This window comes from Drosophila mauritiana, chromosome X (genome assembly GCF_004382145.1).
Source record: "Drosophila mauritiana strain mau12 chromosome X, ASM438214v1, whole genome shotgun sequence".
Lineage (NCBI taxonomy): Eukaryota > Metazoa > Arthropoda > Insecta > Diptera > Drosophilidae > Drosophila > Drosophila mauritiana.
In genome coordinates, this window is record NC_046672.1 from 15,400,581 (window position 1) to 15,428,521 (window position 27,941).

General features: G+C 43.3%; 1 protein-coding gene across 1 annotated transcript; it reads right to left on the minus strand.

The window, feature by feature from the left end:
* Positions 1-5,199: 5,199 nt before the first annotated feature.
* LOC117147155 (dorsal-ventral patterning protein Sog) lies at positions 5,200-26,468 on the minus strand. The gene is made up of 6 exons (XM_033313938.1): positions 25,387-26,468; positions 15,170-15,279; positions 13,742-13,874; positions 8,536-8,595; positions 6,055-8,372; positions 5,200-5,930 (listed from the first exon to the last, which is right to left on the minus strand). Exons 1-6 carry the CDS (start codon positions 25,679-25,681, stop codon positions 5,730-5,732), a joined length of 3,117 nt encoding a protein of 1,038 aa, XP_033169829.1. The 5' UTR covers positions 25,682-26,468; the 3' UTR covers positions 5,200-5,729.
* Between the last annotated feature and the right edge of the window lie 1,473 nt (positions 26,469-27,941).

Below are 27,941 nucleotides of genomic sequence, written 5' to 3' on the forward strand. Positions count from 1 at the left end.
GGCATGGAATGGAAGTGCATATGCCCCGCGGTGATCCGAACAGCGGGAGGGCATCCAAATAGATGAAATTCCAGCGGCGAAGGTGTTAAATGCCAGCGAGTGCAATTTACATCATCGATTTTATTAGCCGGCAGCGTTTATAATTCAATTAATGTGAAATACTTGCACAATTTCCATTCGGCGGCGTGTCTATTCGCTTTCCGTATTTTCGATGGCATTAAGTTCGCTTGTTCCGCAGCCAAATCGGTGGCGGTTAATTGGCGCATTTCGCTGATGTTTATTGAATATTATTATGATGTTTATGGCTTTTGGCTGTTATTGTCATGCTGACAAATTAGTTTCACACTTTGCCGGCGAACCGCCAACGCCCCGAGCGAAGCCGCCCACCCGTTCCAATCCATTTCCAAACCATTCCCGCATCCACATCCACGTCCATCTGGGCATCCAATCCGGGGTATTCATTCATGACTTCTCCATGCCGGTTCGCTTCAGTATGGTTCATTTCATTCCGCTTTTAACTGTCCGCCCACTGCCATTGCTTAGCCGCTACACTGATAAAAAAAAATGTTGTTTTGCATTTCAATATTCTTTTATGCCCGCAAAACCATACTATGCCATTAAGTATGCAATGCTTTTTTGGAAAACTTAGTTTGCACGTAGCTAGCTAACTGATCTTGAGGCACGCAGTTCACTTAATTTTTCTCAGTACACTTCTTTTCAATTTCAGAGTTGGAAACGAACACTAAACACTGAAATCCGAAAACTGAAACTGGAACGGAGCGCTCCACTTTTGGCCGAGCCGCCTGCATTTATAATTAGTTCCAAATTTGTCGACGCCATGATTTGTTTTGGCCCCTTTTTTGGCCATGTCCAGGTCCCCACGTCCAAATTGGTTTTTAATTCATAAAATCGAAACAAAAATGAAATATATATAAAATCGAAATTGAAATTGAAATTTCCTCAGGCTTTATGTTCATTATTATTATTATTATGTCAGATCGCGTGGCCAGGGAAACAATCAACATTTCAAACATTCGACGGATGATTCGAATTGGAGCGTGGCATTTGGAGAATTTCGGGTTTCGTGTTAATTTTACGCAGAAATCTCCGGCATGCTAATCGAATCGGTTCCACAATTCTTCAGCCATACATATCGCTATTCTGTTTATTTCCGATGCGAATCTGTTCATTGGAGAGATCCAATTTGTAGTGATATCAGATGTGTTTCCACTGTCCAACTTTCAGAGCAGCTTGTGAGTGGCAAGTATACCCTTTAACTTGGCCAAAATAATGCTTGAAGCTTATGTTTAATCATTTCTCCACTGAGTTAACTAATGCTGATCAATACCCTACCCGGAATGACCCAAATAACCCGAGCTGATCTGGTCTGCTGAGCTTGTAGGTGCAATTAGTCGGCGACACGAGTGTCAACATGATTTGACCTCCTTGGTGCGCATTTGTATGCAATCAGTTAACAATCAGCGACGCAGGCTGCCAGGCGATCCGCGGGATACGAGATACATTCGCGCTGCAAGTTCACTGATTGCGGGAGTGACACCAATAAATTCGAGTGGGCGGAATTCGCAGAAGGAGAGGCGGCAGAATTGTGGACTGATATTGATTATTGATAAGCGAGCTAGCGGAAACCAGTTAGCATGTTTCTTCAAATGCAACTCCATAAGTTGCATCCATTTGATATACCGATTATAATGGCGTTCGATTTGTTGCCATTTCCATTTCAGTTAATTCCGTTTTAATGATCTCGCATTGCCTGATATATGGATCGGCTTGGGGAGCAATTGCAGTGCTGATAGATGAAGTCATCGCCTGTCTTAGCGGCGATTTCTCTATATCGTTTCCTCTATCTGTCCGCCGAACAAGTGCGCTCGTATCTGACAGATACGTACGCTTGCGATTTAGCTTTAGCCCAGGCTCGACATTCAGCTCAACCGCATCGAAAAAGACCTGCCAGCCTCGCGTGATCTTGTGTTGTCCGAGAGTTGGATTCGATAAACTGTTTCGTGAATGGGCCAATCGGGTGGTGCACTGAGAAAAAGTTCATGCCAAGATAAGAGAACTATATGTGCACTCAACTAGCATCGCTTTCTTCAATGAATATGTTAATGAACATCCAAGAAAATGTTTACATTGAATATATTCCTGATTTGATTTCTGTTCTTTCAGTGCATCCGTTTCATGATCTATTTGAGCGTGAAATCGCCAGCGATCGCCAATAAAAGTGTATCGCAAAGTCGTGGCCGAGCAATCGAGAGGTGAATTGATTTCAGTGAGTGCGGTGCAGTGACAGCTGCAATCAAAACAAAGTTAGGCAAACGTTTATTCACATTGTATATCAATAAAGTTTTACACATGCTTTGCATATTTGCGGCAATTACCCGCGCGACTGCGAATGAAAAAATCAGACAGCGTCGGATAATTGATGATTATGAGTGTGGCTGTGAGTGCGAGTATGAGTGCGAGTGCGAGTATGAGTATGAGTATGAGTATGAATACGAGTAGTACGCCATTGAGTGCTGCTTAAATGTCGTGAGCGTGTTCGGTGTGACACATAAATAAGCGAGTGGCAGATACCATCTCTGCGTTGGATTTTATGGCTATTATGGATACGTATGGTGTGGCTGGGGTCCAATCGCCGGATCCGAAGGGTTTGGCCCGGCCAACTCAATCGGCTGATAGCGCCAGAAATGCAAATCCAAATGCCAGCTCCCAGATGTTCCAGCGATCGATTTTCGAGAGATAGTGTCAACACGAATCGTGGAACGCCAACGCCAATGGCAATGGCAGAGCTCAATGCTTGGATCTAATCTGCGTCCCATGACGATGACGGATGCTGCGGATTCGGATCTCCGTCGAGCTGGGCGTCTTTCGGTAGCCGCCACACCCACAGCCACCACCTATCACCTCCCACCACCACCCACCCACACACGCTACACGGCGAGAAAAAAGAGTATTACAAGGGCATTTTTGGCACTCGAATGAATTGAGATACGAAGATACTTTCTATTGTGTTATACTATATTTTATTTATAACTGCAATGAAAATGAGCAGAAGGACAATCTTTTACTCTTCAACGAGTCCACATTTCAGAGTTGATAAGATCGAGCTGAAGCATTTCTTTCAGTGCCACAAAGCCAGAGTCACAGGGCCAATTGTCGTGCCACTGGCCGCGCCCCTCGACAGTTCAAAAACGGCAATGGGTAAAGTATATTCATTTGTTTGCCAATCAGCCTGTCAATAATTGTCAACAAGGTGTGACTATGCCAATATTTAATTATTCGATTTCATTCAACGGCAACAACATCAGCAGCAGTGCCAACAACTTGGTATTCGATCAGGCTAACTGATTTCACTTCGCTAATCTGGCGGGATTTCAAATTTCGAAAGCATTTTGATAGCGCATGGGTACTCAGTAGGTCTACGTATGTAGTTATTCTAGCAGAATAATTGTAGATTAAAGGTAAGGATTGCAAATACCAAGAACAAGGATCTTGAATCCAACTCACTATACAATTATAAGATGTATAGACATCATTGTGATATATTTCTCTATGCAAAACATACAATCGAATCAAAAGTTTGGCCGGAAGTGTAAAGAGCCCCAAAAAAAATCTGAAAGATCTGCGAAATAGGTCATTTGACAATCAGCTTTTTGGGCCATTAGAGTCATTTGGATAATTTGGTGTGTCGGTTATAAAAAGCGAGATATAATTGCTCCATAATTTAATTTATGGGCTTAATTGTCTGACTGTCTGCGGCGAAATGCCATTTCGAAAATTGAGTTGGCTAATAAAAATGGTCGATGAGAGAAGAACGTTGGCCCACAGATCAGTAAAACGAGCAGAATTTGATTGTTATTGTGTATATATATAAATATGTATATATATCTGAGTATATTTCGAATATATTTTGTCTATATTTCAATTTACTCCTATGCATTTGCATTTTTGTTCCATTTTTTTCATAGTTCGGGTTTGATTTGTTTCGTTGTTCTTGCTTTTGCGCATTTAACAAAAATCGAATAAATTCATCAACTCATCGCGATCGTCGTAATTAATAAAAAAATAAAGGCTTTATGATTTTGTAGTTTTTGTTTATTCTCCGTGTGTGTGTTTTGTTGTTGGTTTTTTGATTCTCAATTTTTGTTTAATTCGTAAACACTAAATTTAAGTTATTAGTATAAGTTTGTTTAGCTCTCCATTGAATTAAATATGTTTGCTCGCCATTGATTAATTATTTAAAATTAATCAATCAGTTATTAAATATAGAGTATGTATATATATATATTTTTATACAAGCTACAAAAAAAATCATTACAATAATAATAAACATAAAATAATAATAAGAATAATTTAATAGAATAAAAAATTAATACAATTTCTGTCTGTGTATGCGGTTGATTTTCTCCTCTTTTTGTTTCATTTTCGTTTTGTTCTTTTTCTTTTCATGTGTGTGTATGTGTGCGTTTGTGTATAAATATGTGTACATGGCATTTTTGAAATAGTTTTCGTTTTTTTTAACAAATTTTGTACATAATTAATGAAAATTTTCCAAAAAATGTATTTTAATTTAAAGTATACTCCTAAAAAGAAATACAAACATTTCAATGTGTATGTGTGTGCATGTCGTTTCTAAATGTGTGTGTGTGTGTGTATGTGTTGGTGTGAGTAACAATTAGTACAAAATAATTTCACATTGAAAAGCTGCGTTTTCAATTTCCTTCATTTTCTTGCTTGCGAAAAACATATTTAAAGCTAATTTTATTTTTGCCATTCAGTCAATCAGTTGAAACTTTCGGGTTGCTAAAATATATCCATCGATACAAATGTCGACTTAACCACATAATGCGTTTCCCACTGTTTTTTTGTTTCTCATAAATTATATAGATATATATGTATATATATATGTATATATAAAAAATATTGTATATATGTATAATCAGAATAATTAGATTTAAGTTAATATTCCCACGACAACTGCTGCGCCATCGATTCGCTTTCAATTTCAATTTAAAATTCAATTTAAATGAATTGAAAAGGTTTAAGTATTTCAATAAGTCAAATATGTGTGTGTGTGTTTTCAAAACTCAGTACAGTTTCAATTTCGAATTCTTTTTGTTTTTGGTTGTGGTTTCTCATGGTATTTTTTTGTTTTATGTTTTGTAATAAATTAAAATTGTATTTTAATGTTTTTTTTTTGTTTTTTTTTTGGTGTTTGTGGGATGGGGAGGGGAGGGGATTGGGTTTCATGGGTGGCGGGCTGCGAAAAGAAATTCAGAAAATGCTTTCAATAGAAAATTCTGCGCTGGAGAATTTAAAGCAAACTGCACTGGTTTTAATGTCCTTTTCCAAGGATCTCATTAGCTCTCTCCTTCCCTCTCTCAATTACTCCGTTTTCCTCCATAAGATATATATTTTTTGTGAGATTTCTCTCCTGCGTTTCTCCTCCGTTTTCATATATATAATACAAGTTCTCATTGCTGCCACATGATGGCAACAACGATCTATGCAACTCCTTGCACAAGTCTGTGTATGTGCTCGCTTTTGTGGCTGTGTGTGTGTGTGTGTAGATGTGGGTGTGAGTGTTGTGTGTGGTTGGGTGGTGCACACCGAGTGCACTGAGTGGTGGTGAGTGAGTGAGTGGTTGGTTCGCTCCCCTGCCGCCAAGGATCTGATACTGGATTGGGATCCCATCCGCCACGTGGAGCCGCTCAGCTGGAGGATCGCTGCTGGTGGTGCGGCTGCCTCTTGTGGTGGCGCCTCGATCTCCGGCACTGGGTGGAGCAGCACTCGTCGATGGCCGGAGCAGCTGCGTCCGGTTTCTCGAACAGACGCCGCTTGCTGGTCACGCGGGTCTGCTGCTGGCACGTGGAGCGGGAGCAGCGCTTGCGATCGCAGTTCACCTTGGAGTCCTGAAATTAAAACGAAAGGAGTACATCAATTAGTTAACAAATTTAAAAAAAGAGGATAATGCTAGTGTATTGCACTTAAGTCAAATCAACGAATTAGAAGGTAATTAAGACTGTTGAAACTCACCTTGCAGCGGCACTTGATGCACTTCTGCTCGCCGTGGGACATGAGGATGGGGTGCCACTCCTGGCCGTTCTCGTACACCTTGTTGACCACCTTGCAGCCGCCGTTGGCCAGGACCTCCTCGGCACTGTGGCTCGGCGATCGCTGCATGGCCTGATCCTGCAGCACATTGGGGTTGTTCGGCGCCGTCTTGTGTCCATTGGAACTGCTCTGCTTGCCCTCCGGACAGATCTTGCAGCATGCCTTCTTGTCTGGGCGATAGGCCAACTTCTCGCTGCACTGCAACGGCGGGCAGACGAGCCGGGGACAGCGGATCTCGAGGGTTAGGGGATCGCAGCTGCAGGTGGTGCAGGTATCGAAGCCGTTGGGCGGCAGGAATGGATGCCAACTGGCACCGGCGGGATGGAACTGCTCGCCCAGGCGGCAGCCGCGTCGCTGTTGCAGCAAATCGGTGGCATTGGTGGCTGGCGAGGATTGCGCTGAATAGTCGGCAGCCTCCTTCTTGGGCACACAGCTGGGACAGCATTCACCCTCACGCTGGAGCAGCTGCTCCGTGGACTTGCACTTGAGAGCCGGACACTTGATCACCTCGCAACTGGATTGGCCACGCAAACAGGCGCACATCTGACAGGAATCCTGGGCACTGCGCCACTGCTCCGATTCGTTGTAGAAGCGTCCGGAGTGGAAGCACTTGGTCTCTCCGTTCACCAAATGGTTATCGTTGTGGTCGCCAGGCACGGGAACATTGTTGTCCGTGTAGACGGGGAAGCAGTGACCCGGCACCTTGGTGCTCTTCAGTTTGCCGCGCAGCAGGAGCTGCTTGGAGTGCTTGGAGTGGACCTCCAGATAGCAGACGCTCATCTCCAGCTTGATCAGTTCGGCGGATGGCATGCTGAGGAAGAAGCCTTCCAGATAGGAGCCGTTGAATTCCTCGAGCAGTTTCCTCGTCACGGGCGCTCCAATCGCCTCGATGGGCTTCTCCTCCAGATACAGCTGCAGATCCTGGGCGGGCACACCGTTGAGCGTCACCTCGTAGTGCAGATTGCACTCGTTGTCAATGGACATCCAGGCCATGCCGACGGCATGTGGATTCTGTGCATCAGAGTGCTCCTGTCGCTTCAGCAGAATGGGCTCCGCCGAGTCCCGAGCATCGGCCACTGGTCGTGGAACCAGGCGGCCACGGATCAGGCTCGTCTCATGCTCGGTGGCCACATTCACGCCCAGTTCGCCGGCATACAGCGACTCGAGGACCTTGGGACCCAGCTTCTCCACACTACCAATGGCCTGGTTGAAGTTGAAGCTCGGCGTTAGATCCTCCAGCTTGGCCTTCCGCTTGCCCTGCTCCTCAATCAGACTGATGTTCGGCCTGTCCCGGGTGTTCACGTGCTCCGTTTCGATGTTGTAGGCCAGGGATCCATCGGTGTTCAAGTAGACCCACGCCAAACCGCTGCTCTTGGTCGAGGATTCGGCACTGTGCGGCGCCAGCAGGGTCTGGAAGATCTCGCAGCTGGCTCGGGTCACGATGTGTCCCTGGATGCGCAGATGTGGGTACTTCTTGGACTCCACGGTCAGCAGGAGTTTGCCACGCGACATCAGTCGAAGATTCTGTATGGAAATGGGCGACGACAGCTCCAGGACATTGATCTCAGCAGATGGCTTGCGCACACGTGGAATCTCATCGAAGATCACCTCCTTCCGTTCCGCCAGCTCAATTTTCACACTCAGTGCGGCATCGGCGTACTCCTCGGCACCAAAGACGCCATTGAAGACCAGGGTGAGATGCATCGATGAGGCGGCACCGCTGCTGGTGGACACGATCGCTGTGCCACCGGCTCCGGCCAGCTGGGGATCCGTTTTGCCATCGGGAAGCGGTGCCTCCAGCAGCGAACTGAACAACTCCGTCTGCAGGGCCGTGTATTTGGCCACCTTTCCGGCCAGAGCCAACTCGGCCTGCTGTTTGTTGCCCCAGAGGAGGACCACATGGAGACGATCGTCGCGCAGAATGCGCTTGTAATCACGTGGAACTCGTCGCCAGACACCGCAGATCTTGCCCGTGGCATTCTGATAGACACTGAGAGTGCCCGCCAAGGTGGTCTCCAGTTGATGCTCCTCCAGGATTACACCCGCATCATCAACGAATTGAATTGCACGCGGACGACCGATTCGCGATGAGGTGTAGAAGGAGTAGTAGAGGTTCTTCTTGTGGAACAGGAAACGGGCGGTGGCCACCACATTCTGCGGATTGTAGGTGGTGTACATGGACTTCATTTCCTCACCCTTGAGGAAATAGGAGGTGCGGCCCGTTAGCAACGCAGCGTAATCTACAAATAGGGATCGAATGGAAAGTGGAGATAATCCAGGTGTTAGATAAATGGTTTTCCTGGTTATTAAATGTGGGAGTTTGGAGAATGGGATTACAATTTGCCGCAGGATTTGGCGGATTCTACTGGGTTCTGGGTGGGTGTCCGGGACTTTTGTACTTACGTTTCATGTTGCGCTCTTCCTCTTCATTGGGCACGGGCACATCCAAGGCTACATCCGTATCTGAAAGATGGAGGGAATACAAATAGAGAATGAGATGATGCTGGGCGATAAGGTACGACCTTAAATGGAATTTAGATAGCAACAAATGCTTCAAAGCAACCGAACCGCCAGCCATTCACCATCCATCCTTCCATCCAGCCAGCCAACCATCCATCCATCCACAATTTGTGGACACAATTCCGGCATTCAACCAAAATTCCAGTTGAATGGGTGAATGGTGAATGGCTGAATGGACGGGCGGACGGATGGACGGATGGACGAATGCCAGGGGATCATCATGAATGGCAATGCAACCAGGTAGAGATCCCACCTCCGAACTAAGACCTTCCATTTCCACCTCTCGCTTCCACCCAGGTGACATTCATTAATCGTGCATAAATTGAGGGCAGGTAGAAGGCAGAGTTTCTCGAACGGGAAGTCTAACCTACATCTAACTAGGGAAGTGCTTTGTATTTGAGGATGTGCGACTCTGGGTATCTGGATTCCCGGAATCCACATGACACGCTCATTTGGCGTGAAAGTGGGTGGACACATTTCCGCTGTCCCGCTGATTGACACCGCCGGCAGAGTCTGCGCATAAATCACCATCATCGAATCAAAACCAGCATCGGATTTGGAATCGGAATCGAAATCCGAATCCGAATCCGAATCGAAGAATCTCAGTCAGTTCGTTAGAAGTGGCAGTTCAGCGACAAAAGCTGATTAAAGATGGAGCAGCTGGGGAGGCAGACTGCGGCTCTGAAGCTGAAGACTGGACCTCTGATTCTTCGCGCTGTCGATGATGCCGCATTGGCATTTCGATTATTTTATGCTGCTCCTTCTTCTTCAACTCAAATACCCGGCCTTTAAGCCGCAAAAAAAAAATAAAATAAAATAAAAAATAAGGAGAAATAAAGAAAAAGATATATACGAAAAAAAAAAAATCAAGCAAAAAGGGAATGAACTGAAAGAGAACTTCGGCCCGGCATCGCATAATGAAGGGCGACAAATCTGACACCTTGTATAGCATTTTATTGAGAGCCCCGCCGCACCAGGGTCTCTTCCTCCTCTTCCTCCTCTTCCTCTTCCACATCCTCTTAGTCTTGCCCCTTGTCGTCTGCTGCTGCTGCTGCTTCTCCTCCTCGGCGGCTTCTGCCGTCCGATCTTATCGCCTGATCTTAATACGAGCCACTTCGCCAGCCAGCTAGCCATCCAGCCAGCCAGCCAGTTTTGGCTTTAGACTGGGCTTTTTTCCCTGCCCCCAACTTCTCGCCTTTGCTTTTCAATTTGTGGCTCTACATTCTTGGGGCTTATTGGTGGTGTCTTCTCCACGGCGTCGCAGGCATCTCTGCCCTTGAATCGCGCTTGCAGATGAATGAAATTTTCGTTCTTTTTTTCCATTTCGTAGGTCTTTGCTGTAAGCCAAGATAAATGAGTTTTGGTGCGCACAAAGACGACGACACGTCGAGCAGTGCGCAATGGATGGGGTTACCCCTTGAGCGGACAAACGAACTGGCGGACAAACGGACACGCGGACGAACGGACAGCGGGACAGCGGGACAGATGTAGGGGGGCATGAGCCGACAAAGCCGCGACCGAAAGACAAACGACACCTCGGCATTGACTCAACGCTTTGGTATGTGGGGCCGGCCCCAAAAGAATCTCGGCGGCAGCTCATTAACAAAACTGAAGAATTGGAATGGGGTAAAAAAAAACCAAAAACCGAAAAAAAATATATAACAGAAACAGAAAATAGAATCGTTTGAAAGTGTTTCCCAAATGTGCGGCATTTGGAGATATACGGTTTCCACGGAAATCCCGAGCACGTGAGAATGATTTGATAAATCAGTCTCGAATTTCATGTCATATTACCAGGTGCGGGATCAACACCATGAGCACTCATAAAATGGACCAGTGGAGTGGGTGATGTGCCAGGAATTATGCTGAACAGTTATTGCACGGATTAAATAGTAAAAATGGTAAGAGATGGGCAACGAAGACCACAGGTTCTGGTCAGTTTTGTGGGGGGAAACCATTAGGAAATCATCAAGTTCATTATAAACGATACCCAACTCTTTCGCGCCGCAACCACCGCTCGAGAAGTATAAAATCCCATTATAATCTCCGGTTTAGATCATTCGATTCAGATAGGTTTTCGGAACCCAAACCGACGACGCCTTGTTAGCTCTATTTCTCGGCCTTATCGCGATCCACAATCTTCGCTCGGGCAACGAAAATTCAAAGGCCGGAGAGTGGGAATATAATAGACAGTTCCGTTCGCCGCTGCCGATGCAGAGCCGATAAAGATACAGATACAGATACGGTGCAGATACAGATAAAGATAAAGTTGAGGATTTTATTGTTTCGATGGCGCACCTCACGCCCGGCCATAAAAATGAATTTGGCCCGCCGATCCTTTTGTGGCACAACAAAGTTGCTGCTGTTGCTGGGCTGGGAGTTGGGATCGCCGATCTTCGATCTGGATTCCGATCTTCGGATCTTTGAATCTTGCCATCTGCGTGGAGATGGGTGAGGGAAAAGGGATGGACCGACCACGACCACAAAAGATGTCATCAAGTTGAATTGTCAACTCTGGCGACTCCGCCTAATGGGATCGATTCGATTCGATGCGAGTCGATGGAATCGAAAAGCATTAACTTTTATTGTCTACCTGGGGATATGGCCCCGATCGGCCATCTCTTTCCACATTTCTCTCAATCGGGGACCGCCCGCCGTTTGTGGCGGCAAATGAGATAATTTAATAAGCGTTAAAATGCCCGAGTTATGTCATTATAAAAATGAACGAACAAAAAATGCCAGGCATAAATTAATGCCGCTTGCTCTTCGCGGTCAGATCGCGGCATCTTGGGGGATTCCGAGGAGCAGGAAGAGCTGGTGGAGCTGGCGGAGTTGGAGGGGCGCAAGGAGCAGAGCCAAAAGATTCGAGCCCAAAAATGGACATTTAACGAAGGTAGGCAATTGTTGATGTTGATTATATGGCCATGTCATGAGCTTCAAGCTCCAGGCATCGGCTCTTCGGGCCTGACAACTTGCCCAGGACGAGCAGCAGCTACAGTGAAGCTTCGCGCTCACAAACCCTCATTTGAATGTAAGGTTTTAGTTTGCAATTTCTGTTTCATGAAAACAAGAAGCGATTTCTAATGTTTTCTAAACGCAATTCAGCTCGGTTGGCAGAATGAGCTCCATTCTTAAGTAGCCAAGATAGTTGCTTGGATTTTTTTTTTGAGTGCATCTATAATATGCGGAGTATGGGGCAAAAAACCAAGTTAGGCAAAAAATAACTTTGGAAGAGATCGTTGCGAGCCAGGCTGCTGTACTCGCATTGTTGCTGCTGTTGTTGCCGCAAAATATTTGTACAATAGCCCAGGCCATACTAGATGGCTAGATGGCTAGCTGGCTAGCTGGCTAGCTAGTGGCTAGATGCTAGATGCTGCTGGATAGATGGCTGGCTAGATGGCTGACTAGTCAGCCGGTGACTGCGTGAGAGCCAAAGAGTCTCGCTGGAAAAGCCGCGCCCGTGCCTTCTAACTATTTATGGCAAACGAGTTGCGTTGGGAGTTTTCTTTTTGGAAGCGGTGCAAAGCAAAAAAAAAGCGAAAAAAAAACCAACAAATTGCTAAGTAAAGTAAAGGAAAAACCAGAAAAGAAAAGCCATGAGCAGCGTTGGAAAAGTGAAATTGTTTTCGGGTTGGAAGGTCCGCGGGTCAACGGCTCTTTGCATAAGCCAAATGAAAAATTGCCGCAAAACGGAAACTAATGATGTGATGCAGCGACCGCCTTAACCCCACAACCGCACCGCCGTGCCGCATTCCGCCCGCCCACCGCCCCGGCCCCGTCTCTTAACCCCATTCCCGTTCGGTGGCAACCAGTTTGCCCCATGCCACACAGCAACTTCCAGTAAACCAGCAACTGGCAACCAGCAACAGGCAGCCGGCAACTAGCAACTGGCAACAAGGCAGCAGCAACATGCAACATGCAGCATGCAGCAAGCAGCATGCAGCAGCAGCAGCAACTGGAATTCAGACAGCACTCGCCTGATTATGTGAAAAATGTCACCGAGAAAATAGCCACAGAGTTCGTCACATTGCCTCGAAATAATAAAAAAAAAAAAACTAAACCATTTTGATTTTCAATTCAGGCGTTAAATTGGCCACATCGCTGCGAACATAAATTATGCAGAGCAATCGTGCCGAAGAAAATGGCGAAAGAAAGCGATTGTTGTTCAGGTTGTGAGTCTTTCGGTTCTTTAAGTTTTCGACTTTATAACTTATCCCGGTAATTGGTCTATTAAGGCGTTGCGAATGCGGCACGTGCGCCCCCAATGGGACCCCTTCAAAGTGCTCGAATAAATACTTGAAATACATTGTACCGCCCGGCGGATCCGCCACGATAATATTATAAACCCAGAAACAAGAACGGCAATAGCAACAACTTCAGGCGCCGTTCGGGCGATATAAAATAGATTGAAAATAAAATTAAAAAAAAAAATCAAATAAAACAAAGCGAGCAAACTACACGAAAAAAGCATGGCACGCAAATAAATAAATGCAAAAGTCAACGAAATAAAAAATCAAAAAAAAAAATTATATAAATAAAAAGAACAAGAATGCGGCCATTATCCGAAGTAGTGGACCAAGGAATAGGAATCCGATTTGGATTCGGAATAGGAATAGCAATGGGAATCATCGCCGGCGACAGACATAAAAACGAAATATAAATTGCGTAGCGCTGACCTTCATTTCGGGCCAAGTAATTTTTCATAAACAATTTACGCGTTTCAGTCTATATATATATATATATATATATATGAATATATGCGAGTATATATGGCGGCTATATAGAGAGGTGTTTGGGGGCATCACAACATCTTGTTTTGTGTGGCAGCTGCCGTGGACGCTACGCATAATTATTCATGGGGCAAACAGATATAGCGGCGATCTATATGCCCGATCTATCTGCTCAGATGTGAGCTAATCCCGATTTATGTTATCAAACAGAACGTTCGTTGTCGTTGTCAAAATATTGAAACATTAGCAGCGAAATGGCTATATATCTATATATCTAATCAGATCTCGTAGGGATATGGATATATCTACTTTGTTGCATTTGTTGGTATCGATATGGAATGGATATGTTATAGACTTACCGTTCCGATCGCCGGGACAGGTCTTGCAGCATTTTCCGGGCAGCGAGATGGGATCATCGCATTTGGCCGGCGGACACTCGTTTTTGATGTTGCGACACTGGACGCGTGCAACGATGCGCCGCTTCTTGGGTATCTGAAATTAAAAAATAAATAAAACATAATGAGATGGGAGCGATACTAAAAAATAAAAAATATAACAACTAATTGGCATTAGTGGTGCAGATTCCCAGGCCTGTCAGCTGCCACACTGATTTATGCGAATCTGGTCTAAATCGCAGCCGAATCAAGCTAAGATCTCGACCAAAATCGAAAGTATTGTAGATATAGCCATTTTTTTAATTATATTTTTATGAATTCGCCAGCGCTCTTTGCTGGCTGCTGCTGTTTGTCTTTTTGATGATCCCCCAACGCTTTTCAGTTTTCAGTGTTTTTTGTGTTTTGTTTTTATTATTAATTTTTATTGGTCGCCAGTGCTGCTGCTGCTGCTGATGATGATGATGTAGCCGCCGTGCTTAAAGTTCAACAGCAGCAACATGTTTTAAATAATTTTATGATGTGCTCATTTGCGACGCTTGCAGCCAACATAAATTATAATTAATTAATTTCAAAGCTGACTTTTATGCAATGCACATTAAAAAGTTAACCAAAGACGAAACATCAGCATTCACACACATTTCGATTTGCCAGTATGTGCGCACTGGAGAAATCGCAGCTTGCGAGCAGACCATTTATCCATATAGTACATATCTGCATATATAATATATATATATATATATAGTATATATATATATCTGGCCCGTCTGGTCCATCGCAGACTAGCAACAACAAGTCACGCCCGCCCGGTGGCGTCAATTAATTTTCGTCTCCCGACCACGAATACGCATCTGTATCTGTATCTGTATCTGTAAATGTATCTGTATCTATATATCTATATCTATATGGGACCTCATGTTTTTTACCCGGCGAGGACACGAGTGTGACATTTTTATGTGTCGCTTGGGAAAATTGCCCAGTATTGCCCTCGTTCCCCCTTTTAGTGGTTTTTTTTTTTTCTTGGTAGTGCAACATTTTGTTCGGCATTTTTGCGTAATTCAATCGAACATCCGAAAATGCTGAATTTGTTTTTCAATTTGGCAAAGGTCCGTCGAATCCGTAGAATATTTGGCTGCGATTCGTAACAGATCGCGTAAAGAGCTCTAAAATCGATATTAATCATGCGTGGAAATGCCATAAATTAGGCGAGCAACACAATCATTTTCATTTCGCATTTCTAGTGCCACTTTTCCCAGCGATTTTCCGCAGCTTGTAGCGAATTTCGACGATCATTAGTCAATTTTTTCAGCAAGATCACACGGCATTTCAATTTTCATTTTCCAAACTACTTAATTTAAAGAATATATGCTAATATTTAATCAACTCTTCACTTACCGCCACACATTCACACTTGATGCAGTACATAACTCCGAAGGGTGGACCCAAATCCGCATACCAGGTGGATCCCAATTCGCGCAATACTTTGCCAAACTGGCATTCGGTGACTGAAAAAAATAAGCAAAAATAAATATCTCATTCCGTTCGGTTTCCTCAATTGCCATTTAAGATCTATGGGATTGTACGTATCTATATGTTTACTATTTTTTCAGGTTGCTGGCGCCAGCGCAATTGCAATTGCAATTGCAATTGACTCTATATAGAGTCTACATATATGAACAGCCGATGCCTATTTATCATCAGCCGGCGATGATGCAAAGCGGTTCTAATAATTATAAAATTCTAATGACAGACGCCCACAAAGAGGATGAATTCCAATGGGGGATTGCCAATCGATCAGCAACTAATTAACTTCAATCGAGCTCCTCGCAGCTGGAAGCCCATCCTCGTACACATTTGGTTTTCGGTTCAGGTTCAGGTTTTCCATGCCGCTTCCTTGCGTTACCCAGATACTCAGATACAAAGATACAAAGATCCAATTCGGGTGGGCAGACCGATGCAATCAGAATTGCAGAACGTTTTCAGCCAAAAGCGGCGAATTGAAGAAAAAAAATAAGTAAATGAAAAAAAAAACTGGCGCCACATTCGTTGAGAGGCGTTGAGTCGCTTCCGGCAGCGTTTTCAATTACAAATGCAAGCCAATACACTGAGAAATATTTCAGGCAGCTTACTATGGGAAAAAAGCGGTTTAGGGGAGCAAAAGTAATAAGAGATAACTAGTTTTAAAAGCTATGCTTTCTTTAAGTAAATTATAATTTTAAATATTTTAATAATAAAACTAACATCGAATTAATTGCAGTGTAGCTAAGTGGATTAAGAAGAAGCGGCGTCTCTCTCTCTGGGGCGCCAACAAGTGTCAAATTGTGGGATTAGATCGAAGAAATAGTGAAAAATACGACCACGAGGAGCTTCATCAGCATCCATCCACTTTGATAGTCTCAATTTCATTAGCAAACATTTTTGGGATTACGTTTTTTATTTTTTTTTGTTAATTGGCTGCGTGCGAGCGGCAAAACTTTGCACAAAATGCCACAAATCGTATGCAAATCGAAAACGCGACGCGTTATATTATTAATATATGTACCTTCGCCGGTGTCGCGGCAAAATTATGCTAAAACTTTTGGCGCCACTCATAAAAAATGTAAACGAAACAAAAGAAAAAAGCCGCCGATAAAAAAAAGAAACGCCACAAACGAACCAAAATCGGTAACTTTCGTAGTCGCATGGCAATGAGTTTTTGGTGTGTGTGGAAAATTAATTAAATTAAAACAAAAGGTCGCGACAGAAACGCGCCAAAGTCGCGCTGAAAACGCGCCGAAAACGCTTACATATCAAAATGTATTTTTACGAACTTTGCTAGTTAAAAGTTTATATTTTAGATTTTGCAAGTGCGTAGCATACGAAATGGAATATTTTTTAAGCATATCTATATCAATTTAAGTTGCCTATTTCTCTGTGTGTATTCATTCACCGCCGCTTGACACCTGCGGCTCCCCCGCGGTTATCGCACACATCATTCACACACGATTCCATATCTCTGCCATATGCTGCTGCCCTGATAATCGGCCAGCTCCTTTGGCTTTTTCGCATTTGCTCGCCAAAAGAGTAGTAAAAACTAAATAGACAGCGAAGAAAATGGGGGAGCGACAATAAACTAATTAGGCAAATACACGTGATAGCTGGGGTATCTTTTATTTTTGTTTTTGCTGCACCACTAGAACCACCTGAGCCACCTGAGCCACCTGAACCACTGAGAGTAGCTAAGCGAAGAAGCAGCGAAACCGAAAAGCGGCGAAAAACCACCGAATCTGGCGAGGGCGCCATGGCGTATACGTGATAAGTGGCGCTAACGACGCGCGACGTTTATCAATTTTGTTGTTGTTGTTGCTGCCCCTTGTCATTGGCGCCAGTTTTATTTGCGTGCGAAACAATTTAAATACAACAAGAACGCATCGGCGAAACAATGAAAATAAGCAACGAGCGCAATAGATTTATAATTATAGTACAGGTTTAAGTATAGCATATAGAAGGCGATAATCCCGAGGCAAATCCATTAATCGAACTGCAAGTCTTGATCTCGCCCTGTCGCACATTTCACAGAAAGTGTCTCGCATAACAATCAAATTAATTAAGTCGAAATTTCATTTAATTGTGAGCAAACAAATTCGAATTTGAGCTACCCGCGATATGATAAGTTGCTAACAAAAAAAGCCAGAGGGCCAAACAAATAGGGCCCAAATGACAATTGGGCCTAGGAAAATTGTGATTACGACTGTTTGTGGATCAAACAGCGTAATTGGTAAAAAGTGGAAAAGTTGGCCCAATCTTTTGTGGGCCCATCTTTGGCGCTATCTCGCTCTACTGACTGACACTCCACTTCCTGTTTTTTTTTTTCGGCTCAGCTGTTGTTTTTGCCATTTGCCAATATGGCCATTGTGTGTGTGTGTGTTGCCACAATTTGTCTAGACATTTGATGTATGACCGCGAAATAATAACAAAAAAAATATATAAAGAAAAAAATATAAAAAAAAAATAAAAAAAATATAAAAATATTGCCCAATTTCTGTTTTTGTGCAAAATTGCGCTACTTGTTTGTTTGCCCATGCACTTAACAGCCAAACGAATTCGATTTTCGGCTATGGACGAATTAATACCCGATCGTTTCCATTTGATTGACAAGCTGATTGGGAATAACATCGAAATTTTCGTGCCATATATATACCATATATCCGTGTAAATATTCTGTGCAAAAATGTTTGCGAAATTGCAGCGTGGGCGAAACAACAAACAGCAGCACGAGCATTCCACAAGCTTTATTTTTAAGTTTGATTTAAGACGAAATGTCTAGAAATAAATTTTCATACTTGTAGTCGCTCTTCGCCGCGTCCCCTTCGCACGATTATTGCCCATTTTCTCGCAGTGCAATGCACTCACAGCGAGATGTGCAACAAATTATGCTGCACGAACGGCAAAAAGGCAACGCAACTCGAAAGTGTCTGGGCAAACATTTGTGGCATACGAGTCATTAGCAAACAAATGTTAAAAATACTAAAGACATACTCGCTGGCAGCACTTGCAGTTGTCAGGCGACAATAAATTTGGTAACAAATTCAAATTGGTAGGAAATGAAGAGTGAAAAATATGGCAGTTACTAACTTATATGCTGTTGCAACCCTAATTATCTTAATTAATTAATTAAATATATACTATAATTGTTGCTTCCTTTTTTGACCAATTTGTGTGGTGCGCCATTGCATCTTGCGGCATTAAGACAACAAACTAATGGTTCTGCAATGTGCTAATTACAGTCAAAAGAAAACAGGACCAACGAAAAAGGCCTAACAATGCAAGGGGGCGTGGCTGTGAGGGGGCAGTTGTGCAGCCGCCTTTTTGGTGGCCAAAAGGAAAATGGACCAGAAGATTTTCGCCTGTTGCCAAATGCGTTGCAGTCGACGCCGCTGACTCACATGACGCAGAACCAGCGGCGTCGAATTGTCGGCTATTTTTTGTAGACACACACACACATCTCAATATATATACTATATACATATGTATGGCTTATGTACATATAGCTGGGTATATACAGGGACAGAGCGAAGTGCCTTTGAAAATTTTGGCGCTCGTACGCGCTTTTAATTGAGTTAAAAGATCAGCACAGATCGGTGCATATAGCTTTTGGCGCGATATATAGACCAGGCCGAATCTGTTTTCATTTATCTATAGCACGCATATATGTATGTTTGTTGCTACACATATGTATATTTATTTATTTATCTGCTACCAACAACCCCCCCTCCCCCCCCCGCGCTATTTTCTGCTCTTGTTTAATGTTATTTTTATTTTGCGCCTTAATTAATTGTGGCAAAATAATTAGCGCAAATGTTAAAGCTCAACGCTGGCCATCATAAAATTCAATGAAAAGCGGGCAGCACATTAAGTAAATGTTGATATAAATTTCTCTTTTTCTTTTGGCAGGGAAAAGGACGTGGTTTTTGGAAAACTGATGATTGCTTCTTTCGAGCTCTTCAAATTTGACAGCTACGAGTGTTGAACTGTCAATCAGTCCATTGGTCAATCAATCAATCAATCAGTCGGTCGCTCGGTATGATTGGAATGAGTTAGAGGCGGCGAACAACAAAAACGGGGCGATAAAACTAAATGAAATATTTGTTCAAATGGTTCGCCAGCGCGACTTGTTTGTTTTATAAGCAATTAAATTATTTAAGTGCTAAGCAAACAGAGTCAAAATGCCTTTGCTGTACTCTCTTTTTTTGAATTTTTTTTCTTTTTTTTTTTTGGGGACACGCCAGTTCTAATGAAGATTTCTAATGGTTGATTAAGTGCGTCGCTCGCAGACGATGCACTGCGAGAAACGAGGGTGGGCTTATGAGATTTGCTTATGTTTATAGGCACTTTGATATTTGGTAGCTAGAATATCGAGGAAAGTTTGTAGTCTTAGGTATTGTTCAATGGGCACACATATATGCCAAACTGCAGCTCATTTTCCCCAAGTGTAGTCCGAGTGGGCGGGGCAGGGGGGTGGGGGCGTCATTGCTTGTGGTCGCTGATAATTTATGACAGTCGCCGAGAGAGAGAAAGAGAGAGGGCAAACAAACATCGTATGGCGGTGGCAACAAAGCAAACAATAACAAAACCAAACCGATGGGCAAACATGACCATCACACAACACCCCCCCTACCACCCAACCACCCAGGTGTGACACCCACCCACCGCCACACACCCCCCACACCACCGATTGCTCCAAGGGAAGGAGAAAAAACAAAGTTCAAAAGTGAAAAAGCCGCTGCGAAACGCCCCAAAAAGCCATAAGATCAAAAAAAAAGGGGGGCTCGTTCAGTTCTTGTGCTTGCTACGGTTTCTCCTCTTTCTTTTCTTTTCTTTTCTTTTCCTTGCCTTTCTTTTCACTTGCGTTTCTTCTGGGTTTGCAGCCAAGAATTGCTAACACAAAAAAGCGAGAGACCGAAATCAAAGAAAGAAAGCATTTTTCCCTACGCTGCATTTTGGCTTATGTAAAGGAAGGGCATTTCGTTGGATAAGCGAAAGAAGTCGCAGCCATTCAATAATTCAGAGTTAACTGCATGTGTGAGCCAAGCTGTCTTGGCAATTAAATCGGTATAATCCCCGATAAACTCATTTTCGGTCTGGGCCATAAATCGCTGGATCTTAAAGTCTATGGGATATGACTGCAATTCGGTTGCCGTCGGTGAATACGAAACGATCTATGGATCGTTTATGTACGACATACATGCATACATAGTATCTGTGTTGCAGCTTATGTACATACGTATGTACATTTGTATCTTCTTATTTTTCCGCTTTTGTTGCGTGCGAGTTTGTTTGCTTTTCTGTCTTCTTTTTTTGTTCTTTTCTCAACTTTTTGCTATTTTGGAACTGGCGGCAAGCAACAACAACAACAATGAGGACCCGTCCTGGCCGTAAACATTTTCAATGACTATTTTTATTTTTGGTTTTAGTTTTTGCATTTTTCATACAAACCCCTCGCCGCACCCCGCCCCCATGGACATATAACGTATACGTATAGTGCACATACGTATGTACGCGAGTGTACCCCACTGCCATTCGTGTTCGTGTTCGCCTTCCTTCCCATTTACAAACCAAATCACGCGACTGCGACTTGCCCCGCACAGATGTCTAAACCAACAACAGCTACACCAACAACTACAACAACTACACCAACAAGTACAACAACAACCGAATAGGTTGGCGGTGTTCGTTGTTGTTGTTCTTGTTGCTAGCTAATTTTAAATGCGCTGATAAGTTGCACAAATATGCTGAGGATGTATTCTTTTTTATTTTATTTGTATTTTAAATTTACTTTATTTTTATTTCTGTATTTCGTACTTTTTTTGGGGTTGCAATGAATGGGCAGCAAGCAACAAGAACAACAACAACAACAACAACCGGCAAAAACGCGTCACGCGACACGCGATTTGCGGGCGATTTTTGGGTTTTCTTCTTGTTTTGGTGGGCGTTTTCAGCGCAAAGATCGAAAAACGGCAAAAAAAGACATAAAATCAAATGAGAACTAGATGCTAACCAAAAGATTTGCCCCATGTGCGACTATTAAAGGGTAGATTTAATTGTCGAGCTATGCAATTGCATGCCCAATTGCCAATGGTTCGGTTTGGCGGCAAAAATTGCCAGCAATTTTCATACGAAATATTTAGTGTTGGCCAAAAAATTTCGATTCGAATAATATGCAGCCTGCTCATTATATTTTTTTGCCTTGGCCATTGAAATGCTCATCAAAGGGGTTGCGATGCACATCTATGAGATATTTTGACTATATATATGAGTTGCAGTGGTTTTTGTGTTTCAATTGAATGCATTTTAGGCCTGTTTTTGGGTAGCCCATGTATATTGTTGAGTGTTGTTGAGTTGTTGAAACAGTCAACAATGTTGTTGATGAATTCAAAGCGGGATGTTCGAGTGTTGTTGATTTCTTGTTTTTAATCAACAATGCTGTTGCTTATTTGTGGAGGTTTTTTTCAATAAATCAACCAGTTGATTCGCCATTCTTGTTGAACCATTGAATTTAATTCCCCCAATCCCCCCACAATTCCGCATCATAAAATACCCACAGAAAAATGGCAAATTGATGCTCGGCCGCTGATAGAACCTTCAGTGCGCTTCTCAGAGTCCGCCTATCAGCGATCCGCAATTTAGATGATGCGTGCGAATGCATCTCTCATTTAGAGAAAGGCCCGAGATAAGGTGGTTCCTTTGAGATGGGGCTTTTTTAGGAGATGGAGGGGGCATGTGGCGCTGATTGCGCCTTGATAATTAATGCATGGCAAGAATGCGGCATGTGCTAATGAAAGGCATGGCAAATGCCACTGCCACTGAGAGATGCAGATGGATGGCGCCCATAAAAAAAGAAGGAGCCCAGCGCAAATCTGTTATTAGCTGTCAACTTTTCAACATACGTCCGTCTCTTTCTCGGCTAAGGCTATGCCTATCTCTTTTTTAGGTTTCCTGTCATTTATTTCTATATCTTCGTTTCTTTCTTTTTTTTTTGCTGGCTCAATCAAATTGCAACTTCATTCATTGGAACGGAAACGGCGTGGAGCCTACGGATTCGATTCAATGAGATCGTATCGTATCTATTTTGCCTACGCTCTTGGCCAAATTAATTTACGCCAGACACATAGGCTGATTTGCCTTTTTTTCTGTGTTTTCTTGGTTGGTTGGTTACTTTTTGTTTTTCCTATGAGTTGGCTTTTTTCGGGGTGGGCGAAGCGGAGTTTTCTGCAATTTGACACCTTGTGGGCATTAAGTGCTTCCTCTGCCCACACGCTGCGGCGACGCGTCTGTGTGGCAAATGCAACAAATTGGTTGCATTTCGCCTGGCACCGTTGCCTCCTCGTGGCGGCTTGGTATTGGGGGATCCGGGGGATCGGGATCGGGCATAAGAGGGATTGATGCCATCGCAGCCATTGGAGGCACCTCCGGACCGGGCCAAGTCCCAAGTCCCCCTCTTTGGCCAGCTGACATGCGACTGACAACGACGACGGTGGCTCATTTCGGGTGGCTGTCGCAGACGGCCCCAAACAAACGTCAGACAGTCTTTGGTTTTGGTTTTGGTTTTGGCTATGGCTTTGGCTTTGACTCCCCCCTTGGAACACGCCCCTGGATCGCTCTTTCTTAACGTGTTTCGTGCCGACCCCACCATTTGGCTACCCTGGCTTAAAGTCCAATGCAAGTGGCTATAGATTTCTCAAAATAAAATCAGCAAGCTCTATAATTAATAATCGATTATTAATCAATCGAAATATCGAAGTATCTAACTGAAAATGGTATTGCTTTTGAAGTTTGGTGCCTACTGAATACTGAAATGTATCTGAGCGTTAGTGTATCTGAAGCTTCGGTTTTGGCCATGCAGCTCCCGCTTCTTCCATCTTCTTCGCGTTTCGTTTCGTTTTCCGCCGCTGATCATGATATGTTTGCCGAGATCCCAAAACGAAACGAAACGAAATGAACGGAACGATTTTTTTGCCGTTGCCGGCGGCTTGTTGTAGGCACATCCACCACATCTTGATCTTTTTTTTTTTCGTTGCCTTTTTTCGGATTTTTTGTCGGTCGCTTTTTTCGTTTTTTTCCGTTTTTTTCGCTTTTTGCCTGGCTGTGTGAGTGTTGTGTTTTTACACGCATTCATTAAAAATAAGTTAACAACTTTTTAACACCTAACTGGGCGGCAGACAGTTGAATAAATGAATTATGCTGACGAATGGCGGCACCGTGGGTAGCTGATGGGAATGGTATATGTATGGTTGGATATGGATGGAGCACAGTGGATGGTGGATGGTGGATGGCGAAGGGGTCGGTCAGCTTGTTAATCAGTTAAATTAAATGCGAAATGAACAAAACGAATTGGCTGGTAGTTAGCTGGCTCTGTCTGCGTGGTCTTTGACGTTTGATTAGCCACCAGTTGGGTTCCGAATCCAAGACCAAAAAAAAAAAGTAATAATACGAAAAAAGAGCTAGTGGTGGTGGGGGAATGGGGGAAAAACAGCGAACGCCCAAAAAAGAACTGTTTTGGCGTAGTTGTTGCTACTCTGCCCCGTGCGTTGGCTTTTCATTCATTCATTCTTTAAAAATAAAAACGAGAGACGACTACGACTGCGACTACGACGGCGGATAAGTGTGTCTGGTGGTGGTTGGGGTCTGGGGGCTCGCGGCCATATAACGACTAAATTATGCTAAGACTTTGTATAAACAGAGATCTCGGGAAGTGGGTGCCGAATTGGGTAGGATGCAAGCCAAGTTGCGCGTGGGCGTCAAAGTGTGCCATCTACGATTGCCCACGATCGTGGCCCGAACCAATTACCGTGCTCAACTCATTTCGCCGTTTCTGCATTATGAAAACGACCAACGATTTGGGCGAAACTTTGATGAACGACAGCGGAGATTGGAAGATGAGGTTCGCAAAAGAGTGATTCCATCTAGCTGGCTTAGTTTACGAGTTATCTTAGTGGGTTGTGATTGTCTAGCCATAGATCTGCCCGATTAACTTTAAGATTTGCAGTATGCGATATTCGTTCCGGTTCCGGCACAAATCCCGGGATCTACGGCGAATCAACTAAGCCCTAACATAACCTGTTAATCATCATTACTACTCGCGCTGCATTTTGTGTGTAAGCCGAGTAACGTTTCAAAGTCGCTGCAGCGTAAACCGCAATCTGTTTTTAATTGAAAATGCAACAACGGCAGCGAACCAAGAAAGAAATAGTGGAAAAAAAGAAAAAAAAACTGCAACTTGGGAACATAATAGTATGCAATATACACATGCATATTATATATGCATATATAATATATTGGTATATGTGTGTAGGGAGTATTGGGGGGCCAAACAGGAAATGCAGCTAATCAAGCGTGTGAGTTGCAACAAATTGCAATTGGGTGCCGCCTTATGGTCCCTGGTCCATACGTGGTCCAATGGTCTATATAGGCATCCATTTGGTTATACCCATATCTTTTTGGTAAGCGGCTTACGGACGCCGACGCGTCTGCGCAGCGCAGTGCAGGCAGCGAGCGGAAGGGAATTCCCGCTTTCCGGATTAAAACTGGGCACAATAATAAAAAAGAAAAGGGAGTGTGGGCTATGCTGTGCCGTCGGGAATATCCCATGTCCCGAAAACCCTGGCGGGATTAGAGGTGCGAGCAGGTCCCGCCTCGGCACCGGCTGGAATTCTACCTGCGATCACGGGGATTTCCCCGCACCGTACACGGCCATATAGCCATATAGTCGACACGGCGTATGCGCAATGGCATTGGCAACTTATGCAATCGCAGCGGAGGTAGAAATGTCGAAAGCAAGTTAATACCCCTTTAACTAAAGACTTTAACTAGTTTTAAATTAGTTAGATTTAAAGTAGATTAAGCACTGATAAATAAATTAGTGATCCTAACTCAAAATATGCTTTTTTAACTTATTAAAAACTCTGCTGCTGATTTGGAATATTATAACTAGTGATTGCCCCGCCCTGGATAAACAGAATCCCAAACTATTTGAGCAACCCGGCGCTGTTTCTGTTTGCCCACCGGCTAATGGGTGCTGGTGACATATGATACGATAGAGATATGGTAGTTGGGAATAGTTGGAGGTGACTTACCCGCTGGTCGGTTGGACCGCCTGCCCGTGTCGGACTCCTCGAACATGAGCGGCGCATGCCGGCGGCCCTCCGTCACGCCCGCCAAGCAGACGATCAGCAGTCCGGCGATGATGAGCAGGTGGCTCAGTTGGCTCAGGTGGCGCAGGATGGGGGCTTGTTCTCTGTGGCTGGTTCTGTTCGCTTGGGGCTCCAGTGGCGCGTCCTCGCTGTGGCAGCAGCTCCTTTCCAGGAGCGGCACTGTGCCGGTGGCCGTGGCCCATTCGATGGCGTTCGATTTCCTCAGCTTGTTGGCCATGTTTATGTGTTTTCTTGTTATTACTGATATGTATGTGTATATGATTTGATTTGATTTGATTGGATTTGTAGTATGTATTTTGAACGACCGGCTTGTAAAAAGCACGTTTCACAGTATGAACAACAACAAAAAATATATAAAAACAAAGGTCGCCACGCACACACTGGCGCACACACAATGGATATAGATATATCAGGTGTATAGATATAGTATAGAACCGATTCTATACACGATTCTTGTACTTCTCTTGCAGATTAGATAACACACGCGAGTTTCGCGCGCCGATTTATTGGATTTATTCTATTTGCCTGTTTGTATTCCTCATTTATTTTCTTTTTTATACTATTTGATTCGCTGTTTTTGTTTTGTATTTTGTGTTTTGGTTACTGTTTTTATTTGGCGGCTGCATAAATTTGCGCCTTTCGTTTTCAGTTTCGAGACTTAGTTTTCCTTAGTTAGGATATACAGTTATGGTTTAGCACTAGTGCGTTGCTTGCTCTGGAAAATAGAGTCGATCTCGGATGAGGGATTACGACAACGCGACTTTTTTGGCGTTTCGCTATATGCGTTCTGCGTTCTCGGCGACTTTTTATCTACTAGATAGCTGGCGGTGCGAGCCGCCGTGTATATGGCGACCGGATCGGGAGTGTGCGGTTTGAATTTGATTTTGTATCGGATCGGATCGGATCGTATGGGATCGTATCGTATCGTATCTCTCTAAATGCCGAACCCAAAAAGCCGAACGACCGATGTGCAATCCCACGCAATTCAAGAGCGACTGAACCTGAACGACTGAATCCGCTCCGTGTTTATAAAGTTGCCAAGCGGCGGCAACATGCAACGGCAACATGCAGCGGCAACATGCAGCGGCAACATGCAGCAGCAACATCTAACGATCGGCAGCAACATGTTGCAGACAAAAATAAGACTGCTTCAATTTTTAACATTTTAAATTTTATGATTCTTCTCTTAAATAATTTTCTCTTGGTGATTTCAACAGCTGCTTTAAATTATCATAATAATAATAATTATAATGAAATCGAATACATAAACATGTACACTAAGCCGTGATTGCAATTTTTTTACATTTTATTACATCGTATAAAATTATAATCACATTATTACATGAATAATAATTATGCATGTCCATTTAATATTAATATAATATAATATTATTCAAAATTTACAAAGACTTAATCTATGAGAAAAACAATAAAAATTATAGAAAATGTTTCAATTTGGTTTATAAAGCCCATAAAAAACATAAATTATATTGAAAGTAACTATTTAGTTACATTTGGTTCGCTACTTTAGTTTTTTTTTGCAATACCTCTCTAGCTATCTCCCTCTGCCTCTCGCGCTCTTCCCTCTCTTTCGCAACCAGCCTTTTTGGCCAATCAAAAAGGGCACCATTCAACCATTTTTTCAAATCCGAAACACGAAATGGAAACTCCTCGTGTCTGAATCCTTCTCAGAAAGTATTTTCGAAATATTTTCGAAGTCTGCAAATACTTTTGTATTTTTCTAACTCCGCTCAGCGTGCAATGCTGTCAATCTGAACATGTAAACAAAAAAGTAGAGTTTTTAAAATATCACAAAATAAAGGTATATCCTAAAAAATGTATACTTGCAAATAATTTGATTAAATTTCACAAAATATATTCTAAACATAGTTTTTCCAGCTTGCTTGTTTGAATGAAAACACCAAATAATTACAATGCATAATGCAATAATCCAATATTCCCATCAAGTTGCCCCGTTTTCCATTTAAACAATGGTACACTTTACCTGGATAAAAAAAAAAAAAAACGATAGTGACAAGAATCGTGAAAACCAAAAGTAAAGTAAACTTAACGCAACGAAACGAAACAAAACCGGCCTGCAACAAAAAGATTGATTAAACGAAAAGGAATTTGCCTGCCATTCTGCGAATCTTCGCCAGGAAAGGAGGCACTTCTTCATCAGTTGGCTAAAACGGCGCAGCGCGTCCCTTTATGGCCGAAACATTCCACATATCATCATCGCCCAGACCAGATATCATCATGGGTATAAGTGTTCTTCACACAAAAAGCAGGCGGCACGTGTGAGAGCAATTAAAAAGCAGAAGAGGCGAAAAAATGAGCCATCGTCAACTATATATTAAGTATTGCTAATAAATAATGCGCGCGAATATGACAAGCTGAAATATTCGAATTGGAGCTGCCGATCCAAAACATACATATATACATATTATATGGTATGTGACAAAATTTCTGCGGTT

Bases quoted from the DNA above. Each gene is read 5' to 3' on its own strand.
- LOC117147155 (XM_033313938.1), bottom strand. From the start codon at position 25,681: ATGGCCAACAAGCTGAGGAAATCGAACGCCATCGAATGGGCCACGGCC. The intron at 13,875-15,169 runs GTAAGTGAAGAG...TTTTAATTTCAG, and splicing joins TCAAGTGTGAATGTGTGGCG to ATACCCAAGAAGCGGCGCAT. The intron at 5,931-6,054 runs GTGAGTTTCAAC...TTTTAATTTCAG, and splicing joins GCATCAAGTGCCGCTGCAAG to GACTCCAAGGTGAACTGCGA.